At 37.0% G+C, this 17,672-nt stretch overlaps 1 protein-coding gene across 1 annotated transcript in view; it reads right to left on the minus strand.

The window, feature by feature from the left end:
- The window catches only part of LOC123529647 (probable ATP-dependent RNA helicase ddx20), a 35,392-nt gene extending 23,390 nt beyond the window's left edge, over positions 1–12,002 (minus strand). The window contains exons 1-2 of the mRNA XM_053521259.1: positions 11,730–12,002; positions 4,011–4,105 (exon numbers count right to left, since the gene is read on the minus strand). Coding sequence (XP_053377234.1) covers positions 4,011–4,105; positions 11,730–11,913 — 279 coding nt within the window. The 5' untranslated portion in view covers positions 11,914–12,002. The remainder of the gene's footprint in view (positions 1–4,010; positions 4,106–11,729) is intronic.
- Between the last annotated feature and the right edge of the window lie 5,670 nt (positions 12,003–17,672).

Genomic DNA, 17,672 nt, shown 5'->3' on the forward strand with positions numbered 1-17,672 from the left:
AAAAAGGGATATAATTCTGTCAAAATTCAAATCAGAGTTATGGGAATTGTCTCCTGGTGTACACTTTGATAGAAAAGAACTATTTTGAGTTTCAAGTCAAAAGCTTTAATAGTAACAGAGATATTTGACTTTATCAATAAATTTTTTTTTCAATTCTAAGTTAAAAAGGGGCATAATTCTGTCAAAATTCAAATCAGAGTTATAGGAATTGTGTCTCCTGGTGTAGACTTTGATAGAAAATAACTATTGAGTTTCAAGTCAAAAGCTTTAATAGTAACAGAGATATTTGACTTTATCAAAAATTTTAACAATAAATTCTAAGTTAAAAAGGGGCATAATTCTGTCAAAATTCAAACCAGAATTATGGGGGTTGTTTCTCCTGGTGTAGACTTTGATGGTAAATAGGTATTTTAAGTTTCAAGTCAAAAGCTTTGATAGTAACAGAGATATTTGACTTTATCAAAAATTTTAACAAAAAATTCTAAGTTTTAAAAAAAAGAGGCATAATTCTGTCAAAATTCAATTAGAGTTATGGGGATTGTTTCTTCTGGTGTAGATTTTGATGGAAAATAAGTATTTTAAGTTTCAAGTCAATAGCTTTGACAGTAACAGAGATATTTCACTTTATCAAAAACTTTAACCAAAAATTCTAAGTTAAACAAGAGGGCCATGATGGCCCTATATCGCTCACCTGTTATCAGTGCACTTGAGGACAAGAAGGTCCTCAGAAAAAATATCTAAGTCCAAAGGACAGGAACAACAAAGGGAAGAAATTTAACCAAAAAGAAAACAAAATTCTTACAAGGTACAGATATGTCAAAATACACCTAAAATTGGAGGTACCATCCATGTTGTACCACAGAAAAGTGGTCTCGGTTTTTCCCTACAGCCAATAATAAAAAAGTTACTAAACATAAGCTATTTATAGTAACATAAAAGGGAAGTAATTAAAAAAACAATTATTGTAAGTGAACAAAAGAAGGATCTGCCAAATAAATCTGTTGACATAAATGAAATTTCAGATCAGTATCTTCATTAGGTACGGAGATATACCCATTTTAATTTGAAATAAAAGGATCTGATTTGTCATGGAATCCAAGATTCATTGTTGTTGAAGATATTTTGGAAGTTTGTATCAAATAAAACCATAAATGAGTATCTATATGGCTGCAAAAGCCAAAATAGCCAATTCTGGACCCTTTTAAGGGCCATAACTCTGGAACCCATGATGGAATCTGCCATTCAAGAAAGGAACCAAGATCTTGTGTAATACAAGTTGTGTGCAAGTTTGGTTAAAATCAATCATAAGTGAAGTTGCTATTGTGCAGACAAGGTCAAAATAGCTAATTTTGGCCCTTTCAGGGGCCATAACTCTGGAACCCATTAAGGGATCTGGCCGGTTTAAAAAAGGAACCGAGATCTTATGGTGACACAAGTTTTTGTGCAAGTTTGATTAAATTCAAATCATAAATGAAGCTGCTATTGTGCAGACAAGGTCAAAATAGCTAATTCTGGCCCTTTCAGGGGCCATAACTCTGGAACCCATAAAGGAATTTCGCCAGTTGAAGAAAGGATCCAAGATCTTATGGTGACACAAGTTGTGTGCAAGTTTGGTTAAAATAAAATCATAAATGAAGCTGCTATTGTGCAGACAAGGTCAAAATAGCTAATTCTGGCCCTTTCAGGGGCCATAACTCTGGAACCCATAATGGAATTTCGCCAGTTGAAGGAAGGATCCAAGATCTTATGGTGATGACACAAGTTGTGTGCAAGTTTGGTTAAAATAAAATCATAAACGAAGCTGCTATTGTGCAGACAAGGTAAAAATAGCTAATTCTGGCCCTTTCAGGGGCCATAACTCTGGAACCCATATTGGAAACTGGCCAGTTCAAGAAAGGAACCAAGATCTTATGGTGATACAAGTTGTGTGCCAGTTTGTTAAAAAAACAAATTATAAATAAAGCTGCTATTGTGCAGACAAGGTCAAAATAGCTAATTTTGGCCCTTTCAGGGGCCATAACTCTGGAACCCACTTATGGTGATACAAGTTGTGTGCAAGTTTGGTTAAAATAAAATCATAAATGAAACCACTATCGTGCAGACAAGAAATTGTTGACGGACGCACGCACGCACGGACGGACTGACGACGGACGAAGGGTGATCACAAATGTCACTATGTGACAGGTGAGCTAAAAAGGGGCATAATTCTGTCAAAATTCAAACCAGAGTTATAGGGATTGTTTCTCCTGGTGTAGACTTTGATAGTAAATATATATTTTAAGTTTCAAGTCAATAGCTTTGATAGTAACAGAGATATTTGACTTTATCAAAAACTTTAACCAACGGCGACACCGACGCCAGGGTGAGTGCAACAGCTCTACATTTTCTTCGAAAAGTCGAGCTAAAAAGGGGCATAATTCTGTCAAAATTCAAATCAGAGTTATGGGGATTGTTTCTCCTGGTGTAGACTTTGATAGTAAATAACTATTGTAAGTTTCAAGTCAATAGCTTTGATAGTAACAGAGATATTTGACTTTATCAAAAACTTTAACAAACGGCGATGCCGACGCCGGGGCGAGTACAATAGCTCTACTTTTTCTTTGAAAAGTAGAGCTAACAACAGCTGTCTCCATAGGATGACACATGCCCCCGATGGCACTTTGAATGAATATATAGTTATGGCCGATGTTAGAGTGTAGGACCTTTGACCTACGGAACTGGGTCTTGCGCGCGACACATCGTCTTACTGTGTCATACATTCATGCGTAGGTATTTTAAAATCCATGTATGAATGACAAAGATATGGACCGGACACGCCTATCAATGCACTATCATGAAAAATGATCTTTAACGTCTAAGTGTGACCTTGACCTTTGAGCTACGGACCTGGGTCTTGCGTGCGACACGTCGTCTTACTGTGGTACACATTCATGCCAAGTTATTTGAAAATCCATCCATCGATGACAAAGATATGGACCGAACACGCCCATCAATGCACTATCTTTTAAAGTCTAAGTGTGACCTTGACCTTTGAGCTACGGACCTGGATCTTGCGTGCGACACGTCGTCTTACTGTGGTACACATTCATGCCAAGTTATTTGAAAATCCATCCATCGATGACAAAGATATGGACCGGACACGACCATCAATGCACTATCCTTTAACGTCTAAGTGTGACCTTGACCTTTGAGCTACGGACCTGGGTCTTTCGTGTGACACGTCGTCTTACTGTGGTACACATTCATGCCAAGTTATTTGAAAAATCCATCCATCGATGACAAAGATATGGACCGGACACGCCCATCAATGCACTATCCTTTAATGTCTAAGTGTGACCTTGACCTTTGAGCTACGGACCTGGGTCTTGCGCGCAACACGTCGTCTTACTGTGGTACACATTCATGCCAAGTTATTTGAAAATCCATCCATCGATGACAAAGATATGGACCGGACACGACCATCAATGCACTATCCTTTAACGTCTAAGTGTGACCTTGACCTTTGAGCTACGGACCTGGGTCTTTCGTGTGACACGTCGTCTTACTGTGGTACACATTCATGCCAAGTTATTTGAAAAATCCATCCATCGATGACAAAGATATGGACCGGACACGCCCATCAATGCACTATCCTTTAATGTCTAAGTGTGACCTTGACCTTTGAGCTACGGACCTGGGTCTTGCGCGCAACACGTCGTCTTACTGTGGTACACATTCATGCCAAGTTATTTGAAAATCCATCCATCGATGACAAAGATATGGACCGGACACGAAAATTGCGGACAGACTGACAGACCGACAGACTGACAGACAGACCGACAGATGGTTCAAAAACTATATGCCTCCCTTCGGGGGCATAAAAATGATAAATTCAGATATATATACATTAATAATTATGTAGCAAAGAAGGTAACATGACTGCTTTTTGCTTACTGCATACTCTATTCATTACTCTATGAACAGAGCAACAATAACTAACCATTGTAAGCTCTAAAAAGAATGTGTAATACCTGTGTTGATACAGTATCTGTCACAGTACTTTCTAATGCTATCACAGAGAACACACAAGTTTTTCCAGTACCTGACTTCGCTTGAACAATCAAATCTGAAATATGAAACAAAAACAAAACATGAACTGTGTGAACAAGGCAACACTCACCCTTTTAAGTCTTTTCTGAAAATGGGAAAAAATATCCATATTTTGCACTGGGAAAGGGTCCAATATAATAGTCGGATATTATAGGCTGAAAAAGTCAAGTAAAGTCAATCTTATTTACAAAATGGTGCAAATGTAACAAATAACATAGCCCTAATGAGCTTTTGAAACCACCTTAACATAGCACACAATAAATAACTGACATTATAAATTATTATGCAAGATGTATTATGCAAGATTAACATACATCAATATGAACAAACTAAACTAGAGCTATCACTGAAAGTGATAAATGTTCCCCTCCCCCCATCCCCCACCAATGCACTGACACAGTACATTGCAATCTGATGAACACAAGATTGCATAATTAAGTAAATATATAGACTTTATGTATATAGATAGTAACAAAAACAAAGTCCCATAACTCTGCAGAATATTTTTCTGAAAGAACCTAACAGGACCATGCACAAGTAACTTACTTATGATTAATAAGTTCATGTTGGTTAACAAGTGCTAATTAGATTAATTGCCAATGCCTGTTCAATACAGCGTATTCGTTCGTTATCAATAAAGAGTATTTAAATTTTAGCAGAGTTGGGCTATGGGTATACCAACGTCAGGTTACAACAATTAGCAGGCGAATTAGCATTTGATTTGGGTAAAAAGAAGATAAATAAAGCCATGAGTAATAACTGGTTGGCTGGATTTTTGCGCCGATGGAATGACTGCCTTTCGTCTGTTAACCCCCGTAAGCTTGTGAGTACGCGTGCCAAGTGTGCAACCCCTGAAGTTCTTGACAAGTTATTTTGACAACCTAAAACAGGTTTTAACTGAAAACAACTTACTTGACAAGCCACAATTCATTTATAACCTAGACGAAACCGGACTTCAACCAGAACATCGCCCACCCAACATAGTTGCAAACCCTAGGACAAAGCCACAGGCCATTACTTCGCCCAGAAGCACTACAACAACTCTGACTGCTTGTGAAAATGCCCTCGGAAATTCTCTTCCTCCATATTTCGTTTTCAAAGGAAAACGGTGGAATCCAGACCTCATGAAAGGAGCCACAGCTGATGCCAAAGGTGTACTGTCCGAATCCGGTTGGTCAAATGGCGAAATCTTCCAAGACTACCTGAAGACCCATTTCATACCGTATGTAAGACCTACACAAGCCAGTTCTCAACCTATACTTCTCATCTATGATGGTCATAGTTCCCACAAAACACCACAGTTGATCAGCTGGACCAAGGAACAGGGTCTAATTTTGTTTGTTTTACCGGCTCATTCTTCACACTTACTACAGCCTTTGGATGTCTCAATCTTCGGACCATTCAAGAACTACTACTATTCAGAGTGTTCCTCATATATGCATCAACATTTAGGTCAAACAATCACCAAATAAGAAATTTGTTCAATCACCTGCAGAGCATACTTGAAAGCCATGACACCTTTGAATATTCAAGCTGGATTTCGCAAAACAGGTATTTACCCACTTTGTAAAGAGGTTATTTCACCAGAAAAGCTTATTCCGTGCGAAAGTTTCAGGGAAGATAAGCCCATAGAAAAGGTAAAGGCAATGAAAGCTGGAAAGGATGCTGTTGGTGAATTCCTCCGCATAAAGGAAGAACGCCAGCAACGGGAAATGTGTTCCACTTGCATATGTGGCAAGAAAAAGGTACAGAAACCTAATGCAGCTGGCACAGCTATCACCGGAGACAAATACATGGAGGAACTTGAAGAATACGAAAAAAATAAAACCATAAACAAGGCTAAAGCAACACAGAAGACAATGCCACTTTACAGTCCAAAGCCATCAACAAGTGGATCGAATTAACATTAACAGAACCAAACCAGTCACTGTTGATTCTGATACAGACTTTGATGATGAACAAACGAAAGTGACGTCTGCTGTGTTTGTAAGAAGAGCTCTCCACCGGCAATTCATGAGCTACCCACATTAAAAATTGTCAACTGGGCGCAATGTGACAACTGCATGCATTGGGTACACCTTGCATTCTGTACATCAACAAGAGTTGTAAGACGACACAGCACCTTTCTATGTCCACACTGCACACAATGAACTCAAGTGTACGATGTTTAACATTTTTTGTTACTTAAAGTTACACAAGTTCTTTCTATTTTTCCATATGTTTCAAGTTTAATTGTCATTGAAGTTTATCTACATTCTCTACATTTGTTTCTGAAAGTAGTTTTGGGTGGGTGACGTGTCAGTCGCTAACCCTTCTACATTTCATTGTTAATTCCCTTCATATTTTGTAATTTGATGTTTTAACAAGAGTGCCAGAATGTCACAATATACGCCCGTCACAGCAAATTTCTTTACTCTAGCACCTGTATTTGCAAATGGAATTTTAATTTTGTGGTTGTTTAGTAATCACTGTAAGTCATTTGTTTTTCTAAGTCCACAAAAAAACTCCTTACCAGGTAGAGATACCTTAAAATACACCTAAAATTTGAAAGAAACATCTATGTTGTACCACAGAAAAGTGGTCTTGTTTTTTCCCTACGGTCAATTATAAAAAAGTTACAATATAAGATATTTATAGTAACAACTAAGGGTAGTTAATCTTGAAAAAAAAAAAAAAAAAAAAAAAATCCAAAAAAATTTTTTAAGTCCACACAAAAATCTTTACCAGGTAGAGATTGGTCAAAATACACCTCATAATTGGATGTAGCATGCATGTTGCACTACAGAAAAGTGGTCTCGATTTTTCCCTACGACTAGTAATGAAAAAGTTACAATATAAGCTATTTATAGTAACAACAAAGGGAAGTAATTCTAAAGAAGGGAACTGCGCATGACACTTTGTCTCATGATGGTGTATAATTGTGTCAAATTACATCAAAATCCCTCCAAGCATGAAGAAGAAATGCTTCGGACAAAGTCATTCCTGTATCTGACCTTTGGCCTCTAAGTGTGACCTTGACCTTAGACCTAGGGACCTGGTTCTTGCGCATGACACTCCGCCTCGTGGTGGTGAACATTTGTGCCAAGTTATATCAAAATCCCTCTATGCATGAAGAAGAAATGCTTCGGACAAGGTTTTCATTCTTGTATCCTTTGACCTCTAAGTGTGACCTTGACCTTAGACCTAGGGACCTGGTTCTTGCGCATGACACTCCGCCTCGTGGTGGTGAACATTTGTGCCAAGTTATATCAAAATCCCTCTATGCATGAAAAAGAAATGCTCCGGACAAGGTTTTCATTCTTGTATCCTTTGACCTCTAAGTGTGACCTTGACCTTAGACCTAGGGACCTGGTTCTTGCGCATGACACTCTGCCTCATGGTGGTGAACATTTGTGCCAAGTTATATCAAAATCCCTCCATGCATGAAGAAGATATGCTCCGGACAAAGTTTTCTTTCTTGTATCCTTTGACCTCTAAGTGTGACCTTGACCTTAGACCTAGGGACCTGGTTCTTGCGCATGACACTCCGTCTCATGATGATAAACAATTGTGCCAACTTTCATCAAAATCCCTCTATGCATGAAGAAGATATGCTCCGGACAAAGTCATACTTGAATTTGACCTTTGACCTCTAAGTGTGACCTTGACCTTAGACCTAGGGACCTGGTTCTTGCGCATGACACTCCGTCTCATGATGGTGAACAACTGTGCCAAGTTTCATCAAAATCCCTCCATGCATGTAGAAGATATGCTCCGGACAAGGTCTGTGGACGCCGCCCGCCCGCCCGCCCGCCCGCCCGCCCATCCGCCCGCCAGGGGCGTTCCCATAATACGTCCCGTTTTTCAAACGGGCGTATAAAAAGTATCAAAAGTTCTGATAGTCGTATTGGAAGTCATCTTATAATGCTAGACAAATCTGTTATCCTTCAACGTATATTGAGCACAGTGGACTGGAATGAACCAAACTATCGTTCGGCGGTGCAAAAATTTTGGTGCGCATCTGTACTCCATGACTTCATAGCCTAAAATAGAATTCCACGAATCGATGAGTGAGCGTCCAAATGATCAAGACGGCCAGGGTTGCTGTGCAGTGCTCCAGCTAGCTATTTACAGCAGGGCGCATTGCCCGTTCCGAAATTTGTTCCGCCCTGTTGCCCCGCCAGGCACCCTGCCCGTTTTACAACCATTTATTTCTTATTTTAGCCAAACTTCCCTTTTTTGCCTCACTGATTATAATACACTGCTTTATTGCCCCCTTTTTATCGAGTGATACACGCCGGGGGGCATTGACATAATTAGCAAACAATTAAACAATTACCTGCTGTAATCGTGCCCGAGGCAGACCATGATATTTTAGACTGCTCCACTAGCATTAAAATCACTGAACCTTAGTGTTAAAACAGTTTGCTAACCAGTCTGAAATCATTATCATTTTCGCGCCACCTGTCAAGTGTACTTTCGTTTTCGGTAATATAGTCGTAAATATCCCTTTATACACAACTGAAACTTAAGTCCAGACAGCAGACATTTAAATCTAATTAATAAAAATCGATCACAATCAAATTTAAATAGGAAAATATTTTGATTTTATCGTTTTACAAGTTTTTGAAATCGAAAGTAGGTTGTCGTCTGCAGGGGTTCCATTTGACCCGGGACCCCGGGTCCGGACCCGGGAGATTTTCAAAAGACGCTCAAAGGACCCGGCATGATACTTGCCTGTGTCTCCTTCGGGACCCGGGGCATTTTCCTTTGATAATCCCTCCTCTTATCGTTCATTTCCTTCAGTAAAACTATTTCCACGATAGACACGTGTATTCAAAATAAACACTCGCGGTCATGCCCTCCTGCCTTTGATCTTCTGCTAAATTCCGCCCTTTCTCCTGTAGACATGCCTCACTGATTTTTTTATCAGCAAGTTACGTCACGGCGAGTGCACATAGGTAACAAGTATCAATGATGTGTTGAAATTAATTGATAAAGCGTATTAATCCTGTGTACTGTCAAAAAAGGCGCCAATTATTAAATTATCGTAAGCAGCTGATTACCGAGCATGTGAAAAGTGACCTGCAAGATTTTTTCATGCCAACTTTAAATTAGACCACTATTCAGTGATCATACCGTAATTTCAACAAGAAACTTTGCAAATTTTGGTGAATTTCGAAAGCAAAAATAAGTTTAGAATGTGCGTTCACGAGTCTAATTACACCCGATGTCATATGCATATTTCCTTAAAAAAACTGACTTTCAATGCAGTTTTTAATGATAAGTAGCATCATTATTTGAGGAACTATCTCTCGATTTAGCTTAGTTGGCCAAGTTAATTGAGCAAAAACTACTTTCCGATGACATTCCGAAAGTGTACCAGTATCCGGATAGTGCATTTTGGATACATTTTAATAGAGTGTTATAGCATTATTCTGTTATTAAAAATTAAATGAAATATTGAAGAAAAACCTAATAAAAATAATATGAATTTTGAAAAATATTAGTTTACAATTTGAGACTATATGACCTGAAACTGACATTTTTATTATGCTGTAACATGATCTTGAGTTTATTGTTTTCTTAGGTAAAGATCTACGTATTACTAAATAAAAAAATATAGTCAATTATATGGACGTGTTGGGACAGGACTCCTGTATTTTGGAAAAGGACCCTTCAAAATTTGGGCCAAGGGTCCTGGGACCCTTGGGTTTTCAGGTCTAGTGGAACCCCTGGTCGTCTGCTTTATGAAATTGCCGATTTTTCATGAAGATTTTTTTGAAATTAGTTTACTAAGGTGTAATGACAGGGTACATTTTAATGTCAGATACTGTAAAATGCTGTTAAACTGTCTTTGCATCATAATAATTTTTCAAAAATATTGTGTAAACTGGACATTAGACGACTTTTAGAAAAAAAGTGTAACCATACTCAGATATAAAATTTTGGATACCCGGAATACGTTCTATTACAAGTGCTAAACTTGCTTTTAGACTGTTGTAAGTTAAAAACTTTGCCTGATTTCATTTATTTAAGTGGAAGTTCAAACTTTATTTTCTGTATATAAGTTGCAGTATAAATTTATAAATATCAAGTACATGGAGAAGATGTGTACTGAAATTGTAACAAGTAAAATAGGCCTAAACACATAGATATTGTTATTCAGTATGCAATTACAAAGAAATGTTACAAGTTGATAATCAATGCCAAGTAAAATACAAACAGCAGAATTTTTAGTTAATAAATAGGTGTATTAATTAGAGATGACAGACATAGCCTATTTAAAGACAAAGTATGCCTTATATACCATGCCTAAAGTGTGCCAAAAAAACATGCCTAAATTATGCCAAATTCCATGCCTAAAGTATGTTAAAATGCACTGAATGCATGGATCAGTTATATTTTTTTCCCTGGGGAGCACAGTCCCGAACCAACCACCACCCCAGAAGTGCCCTTTTCAGTGCCAGCACCCTGCCCTTTTTTAATCCTAGCTGGAGCACTGCTGTGTAAAAGCAAAGAACTATAAAATACACAGAATGGCAACTTGGGATAATCCCGCGTCATCTCGTGTTAGCGTGTTATCTTATTTCAAAGCGTTTGCCGACTTGATCAATCATGATCAAATCAACAGACGCTTACTGAAGTATAAAACTGGTGGTACGCCCGGCACGTAATAAATCAATTTGAGTCCTTTTTCAAGCGAAAACTGTTGATTTCTCAGACTTTCAATCATAAATTGTAGAAAATACTAATAACATTAAAAATGCGCCATTATCATGATAAACAAATGATCCGAAAGTAATCTTATTTCAAAGCGTTTGCTGACTTGATCAATCATGATCAACAGACGCTTACAACAAGATCTCATTCAGCTGTCACGGGATGTTGGCGAGATTTGCTCTATATGCCTTTCAAGTTGCCGATATGTTTATTTTATAGCTCTTTGGTAAAAGGTATGCATTGCATATTGTTATGGTGGACGGATAGCTCAGTGGTTTGCACACTGGCCTTCCAATCCTGAGGTCGGGGGTTCGATCCCCGGCAGCTACTCGGGAATTTTCAGAAACGCTTTTCAGTGTTTCCCACCCGGCTAGAGGTGTACTGGTCAGGAACCCAGGCAATCCTTGCGTGTATCAGTGCTATACACTGGGCACGTTAAAGAACCAGGCTGTCTATTCGCAACGAGCTAGGCTAAGTTAGCCGGACAAGCCTGTATCTGATTTCTGATCTCTCTGTGGGGGCTTTGTCTCACTCTGTCCCTCTGGTCAGATCGCTCTGTGTCTGTACTAGTAGAGGATGATTTCGCGCCCTGTGTGGCTGCAGTTGCTGTAAAGCGCCTTTGAACGTGTTTATCATGAAAAGGGCGCTATATAAATCTGGTATAATAATAATAATAATTGCATATGAAAAACATTACATGTAAAACTTCGAAGTTTATAAAGTTGTAGGCATTAGATTTTATTATTAAATGCACAAATTGTATGCATGTATGTTTTGTTTTTGTTGCGCATGCGCGATTTTCCAAACAAGCGTCATGAATCGACGGGTAAGAAGCATATAGTGTGTGCCATTTATTTAAAAGAAAAGAAATCGTCTGTTATTGCTAACAAGAAACAATTTTCAGAGAAAAATATTTGTCCTCTGATTATATATCTTACCAAGACCACATCTTCCAAGCGGAATCGCTTTCAACTGTATCGGTGACGGTCTAACAAACCCTGAATTTTTCAGACCTTTTAGAACATTGTCAGACAGCAATAAACTTCCAAAGTCAACACTTTCTGTTATTTGAATATCTCCAGTTCTTGCTTTATCTTGTAAATTATGTGCTACTTTTGACATCTTTACTTAAAATAAAGTCTGCCATTAAAAACATTCGGGAAAAACGTCTAAATATCGCATGTGAAATTCGTTTCCGCCGCCATATTTAAATCGTCTGCAAAACCATAATGTTACAAAGATGATGATTGGTCGAAATATTCTGTTAAGAACATTTTGCGAAATGAACTTTTCTTCTACGAAATGGACAAACTCCATGTAATGTAATAAATGAAATGTAACGGTGGAGGAAAGTCACGCTTTTATTGATGAACTTTTATTGCAACTTTTACTTGAGTTTGAAGTTTTATTTGTCTAAATAGGTTTGTTAACATTGTTGAATATAAATTGCAATAACTGATGGTGTAAATTTCACGATTGTAAGGTGAACAGTGATTTTTACCAAGGGAAAGGATTCTTACCCTTGGGTGCCTCGACAAGTCAACGAGGGAATCTACCTGACCAACAACAACAACAGCAACATAGCGTCCTGTTTGATATCCGTACAGTAGATGATTATTTAGACTCTTCAACGTGTTTATACTACATATTAATTGACAGATCAGTGTAACTAACTAATGATTATTTTACAATAGTCTTGCGCGGAGGTTTCGAAATGGACTTTTATTTTCTTAATTGTGACTTTAATTTGAATGATATCTGTATTTTTTAAATAGATAGGATAACTAATAGGTCATTTTTGATGATATATTTTTCTCATTTATCTCATTATAATTAAATATGAAATTAGAACGCATTGGTCGAGAGGGCTAAGATGCTTTCCTACGGTGGTGAAGGCCCCTGGTTCGAATCCTGGCTTCTCTCATTGTGGTGTCCTTGGGCAAGGCACTTTATCATGATTTCTTCATTCAACCCAGCTGTAAATGGATACCAGCAAATTGCTGGGGGTAAGGTATAATTGGTTTAAACTTTCCTTAAAATGGGGTCGCTCAAAAGCTCTACAAAGCTTATGTTAATTGTTTCACAAAGCGACGGTAAATAAAATGTACTTTTACCTTAACCTTTACCTAGGAGCTACATATGATTCGTAAAGCCCACATAATTAACCCTATTATGGATCTGGTAGGTCAAACAGTAAAACTGAACATGTCTGAATTATATGTAACCAAAATGATAGCAGACTCAGACCACTATGTCGTTCATGGAAGGTAATAAAAAAAACCTTAGAAACTGCTAAAGTGGAGTTCTATTATACGAGATAATTATTGGTTATTCAACTTTTCGTCCACGCTCTTTGGTCACGGGTTAAGTAGACCTCAACATTTGCACATGTTACAAATACAAAAGCATCTATTTCTATTTCAAAAATATTTTTTCAATTTATCGTGAAAGTGATTTTTTATATTTGTTATAGAATTCTAAACGAGAGAAAAGCATTTAAACCTCCATCCCCCCAAAAAATGAGATAATTAAAAAACAACATTAAAAAAAGATAAATGTCCAGAAGAGAATGTCAAAGCAAACACACTAGGACAAAATGAACAAATAAAGGAATTCAGTAGGTCATGGCCTTGGAACGGTCAGTTGAAAAAAAAACACCACTGGGGAGTTTAATCCTGTTTGTGGTGCACACCTAACCTCATTCTTACCCCAACATGTTCCAAAGTCCCGGGACAGTGTAACTAAAAGTAATTCCCGCCAGACGAATCCCGAACATACACAATGGCAACAGAAGGCATGGCATGTAAAACAAAAAAATGCTCTTGTAAATTTGTGTAAAACCCCAAACGCATGTACTCAATGCCTTTGCAGAAGACAGAGCATCAGGAGAAACGCTCTCTATGGTCCGACGAAACAAGTCATATATCAAAACAGTTCTGTCCTGGTTGGATTTAAGGTAGTTCTGCAGGTTTGGTGAACCGGAAGTTATAAAATAACGTCATTTATCCGGAAAACGTAGAATAAAGTCTGCATTCAACGTACAGAAATGAAAATCATTTATGAATTAAAAGCATCCTATGAGTAAATTGATCAAAATGACAAATGTTAAAAGGTAGTTATCTTTGAGACCTAACAATGGAACAAAGGAGTGAACGCATAAAAGGAAGAGAGAAAAATAAGGAAAATAATGAAAACAAAGTAGAGACTAACCTACTATTAGTACCACCAAAAGGAGGGAATAGTCCAATGGAGGTATCTTCAAACATTTTTAGTCAACAAATAAGTGACGTCTTCAGTGAAGATACTATAATGAATAAAAGTCCTAGCTATCAAACAAGTACAGAGTACAATCGCGAGAGTAATGATGCGACTGTTCTAGGGGTGATTCAGGCTGGCTGACACACAATTTTAAGAGCTCAAGTAAAGCACGTGTGACTGACTGCAGTACCGTGCACAGACTACAGTCACACCGATAAATGTTTTAACTGTAAATAGGAACGGAACTGCTTTAACCGATTGTTATAAAGTGAATAAAAAAGCACTTTCTGTAAAAGATTGACAGAAAGTGCTTGATGAATTAAATGCCCTATATACCAATGCAGATTGTTTCACAAAAGAAAAGCAGCTAGAAATAATCAAAGCCTTGAAATGTCTGATGGTTGCGGGTTTTTGGTAGATTTAATTTCTGTTTAAATGCTAGTCTATGAATATACATGAATGAGAAACAAGTACAAATTTAACGTGCCTCATATCTAAGATGAACTCTGCCTGACCCAGCTTGTGATGTAACCATGGGCTGGAGTACCTTATCATTGATAGATCTTATATAATCTAAATGGTCAGTGCGAGTGGATACAGCTTGAATAAGAACTGCTTGTTCATTGAAAATTCATCCGCACTGTTCATGAATGGGACTAATTTGTGTAGCACATGAACATCCTTTGGACGTGATTTGGAATCAGATAAAGATGAAATGATTGTCAGAAATACACTTTAACTTTGGTAGCGGGATAAACCCGCAACCAAAAAACAATATTGTCTGAAAAGATATGTGGCATTTTAGCAATTACTGAGATTTACCAAAAAAAAAAAAAAAACTCGACTATTGACTGTACCCCGGAAGAATTATACAAAATTGACGGATATGATGCATTTTCTGTGAAAACGGTAAATGGGGAACAGTTATCTGTGTAAATCAAGAACTACGAGCAAATAAGATTGAAAATCTTAACAATTTCAACGAATCCGTATAGGTTGAAATCGGCATTGAAGGAAATGACAAACTATTAATTGGCTGTATTTATAAAAGTCCAAATAGTGAAAGAATAAATTTGGAGAAAATGTACAAAATGCTGAACTACATGTATGCGTTGAACCATTTCCACTTTTTTAACATTGGGTAATTTTAATTCTAAACATATCGACTTGGATTTACTTGCAACATATACAAGTGTACACCATTCTGAAACTGAATTTGTAGAAAGGATTAAATATTTGTTTTTATGTCAACACGTGAATGAGCCAATTAGATACCGGCCAGGAAACGAACCGTTGATTCTAGACTTGATATGGATAATCCGTTTTTTGATCAGTTAGTGGAAAATATTTATCCCAGGGAGCTGCAGTTAAATAAAACTAACAACTCGGATAATACTGTTTCATTTCTAGATTTACATCTCTCTATTTACAACAATTTTATACATACCAAAATTTATGCCAAGAGGGATGATTTTAATTGACCTTACGCCAGTGTTGATTGATAGGTTCCAACTGACCAATCAGATAACAGAACTGATAAACCTTGTTGTTAGCCGCCATTTTGTCCGTCAAACTTAGTGCCGGACTCGCCAGTCAAAGAATATAAATACCACCGAAAAATCGTCCAAAATGGTAAAAAGGTGACGTTACGACACCTTTACATCAGACACAGGGAAGAGAGTGTAATACTAGAGCGCTTCCCTTTTCCAAATCCACTCTCAGACCTCGAATATTGTCAACGATGTATCAGGCTCTGTGGACGTCCTCAAGAATAGTTGATCTTAAAAATCTTATAAGGGTGTTTAAAAGCAAAGCAATTCGACTTAGCACTCATTGTGTTATAACGTTTTAATTATTTTATTTAAATCAGTGTAAAATTCTATGAAAATTAACTTTCTTATTTAACAAAAGTGCCTAGTATTCTTTATTCAATAGTAAAAATATTCCATCAGTTACCAGAGTAACTGGTATGTACTGATAAAACACAAGTATTTGATGTTCTATATTATTTGACTGGTAACGTGTAAATATTATGCCTTAATGTACCGGAAACATGATTTATGCATTTTTTAAGGTTTACATCAATCTCCCACTGGTGTATGTTAAGTCATACCTGAGTGATAATACAACAAATAATAAACATGATAAAAAAACTATGATTAATATAAGATTATTTTTAATGAGTCTAATCAACAATTTTCTAGGCGCTCAAAGTTTTGACTTAGCACTCGGTGTGTGCTTTCGTTCTAAATTTCATTTTAATAGACAGCGTAAACTTCGTCTAAAATTCCAGAAAAAATAGCATATTTCGTATAAAGAAGATATGTTCTTAAACAAAAAAATATACATTCATTCTGTATACTTTATAAAGAAATTTGATAGGCTCAAACATAATTGTTTTAAGCTGCGATGCGTCGGTATATGTCTTGAAATATGAGTGTGGACTATATCATCGCCTTGGACTATATCTTATTTATTTATCATTTATACGTTTTAATTCTAATAAGAGAACTTTCTTTACTTATACTTAAAACACATCATGTCTAAGTATTAGACATTAAATGCTATGTATCTGAATAATGTTGAACAATGATATGAGCATCTTAAATGAGTTCCGGTATTTCGAAATCCGACATTTCTTAAATGAAACAAGTGACAATTTTTACATGTAAATTACCTTATTTAATTTATCTAATTATTTTGAAATAGGATTCAGAATCCACAGTCTGATTTCAACCTTAATTAATAAAGATCAATATTCTAGTCTGCTTAATATAGTCATACCCTACATGATTTCCGGGAGATTGAAATTTGACGTTTCTATAATGAAAAAGAAACGGACAATTAAAAAAAACCCCACAAAATCAGCTATAATGGTTTCAGAGATTTCCGTCTTTTTTACGTGTTTTCCGCTCGGCCCCCTGCCTTGTTTAGTTTTCCTCATACTCGGGTGCAGTTCCCGGCTTTTAACAACAACGTATCGTTGTTTTTTGTAGAATTTATGTTTCGCTACAGAACATCCACTTATTAACGATTGTGTTTTGTCTTTTCACTTTAGAAATACGTGTGAATTTGAGGTAGCGTACGCCGAAATCAACTAGAATGTCCGGCAAAATATTTCTGCCGTCGCCATTTGATTCCTTTGTTTGTCGGGCCTAGCATGAGTTGTTCCCCCTGAAAACTGGTAGGCGTGGTTACAGGCTATCTGGCGTAAGGTCAATTTCAGTATTGTAAATTTCCCCCATTTGGATGGGGATGTACCCCATGCTACATCTTATGGGTATATATTTCTCAGTTAATTTGGTTTGCAAGAGCGTGTAGTCATGTTGAGGATATCAATGAACGTAACTTATATATTACAAATAAGCTTCTTCAACAAGGCTACCGTTATTATAAATTACGTAAATACTTTTCCAAATTTTACTATCGTAATTCAGATTTGATTTTGAAATACAGTAGCAATTTAAAGACACTTCTGCGAGAAGGTATATCAAAACCCGCTTTTCACGGGGATGTGGTTTACAAACTTCATAAGATTTTGGGTCATGGCAATTTTCCAATTGTATTTAGTAAAGTGATTAAACGTTTTATGAAAAGAGGTTATGACCCAACTGTTTTGAGAC

The sequence above is a fragment of the Mercenaria mercenaria genome, chromosome 13, assembly GCF_021730395.1.
Source record: "Mercenaria mercenaria strain notata chromosome 13, MADL_Memer_1, whole genome shotgun sequence".
NCBI classification, from domain to species: Eukaryota; Metazoa; Mollusca; class Bivalvia; order Venerida; family Veneridae; genus Mercenaria; species Mercenaria mercenaria.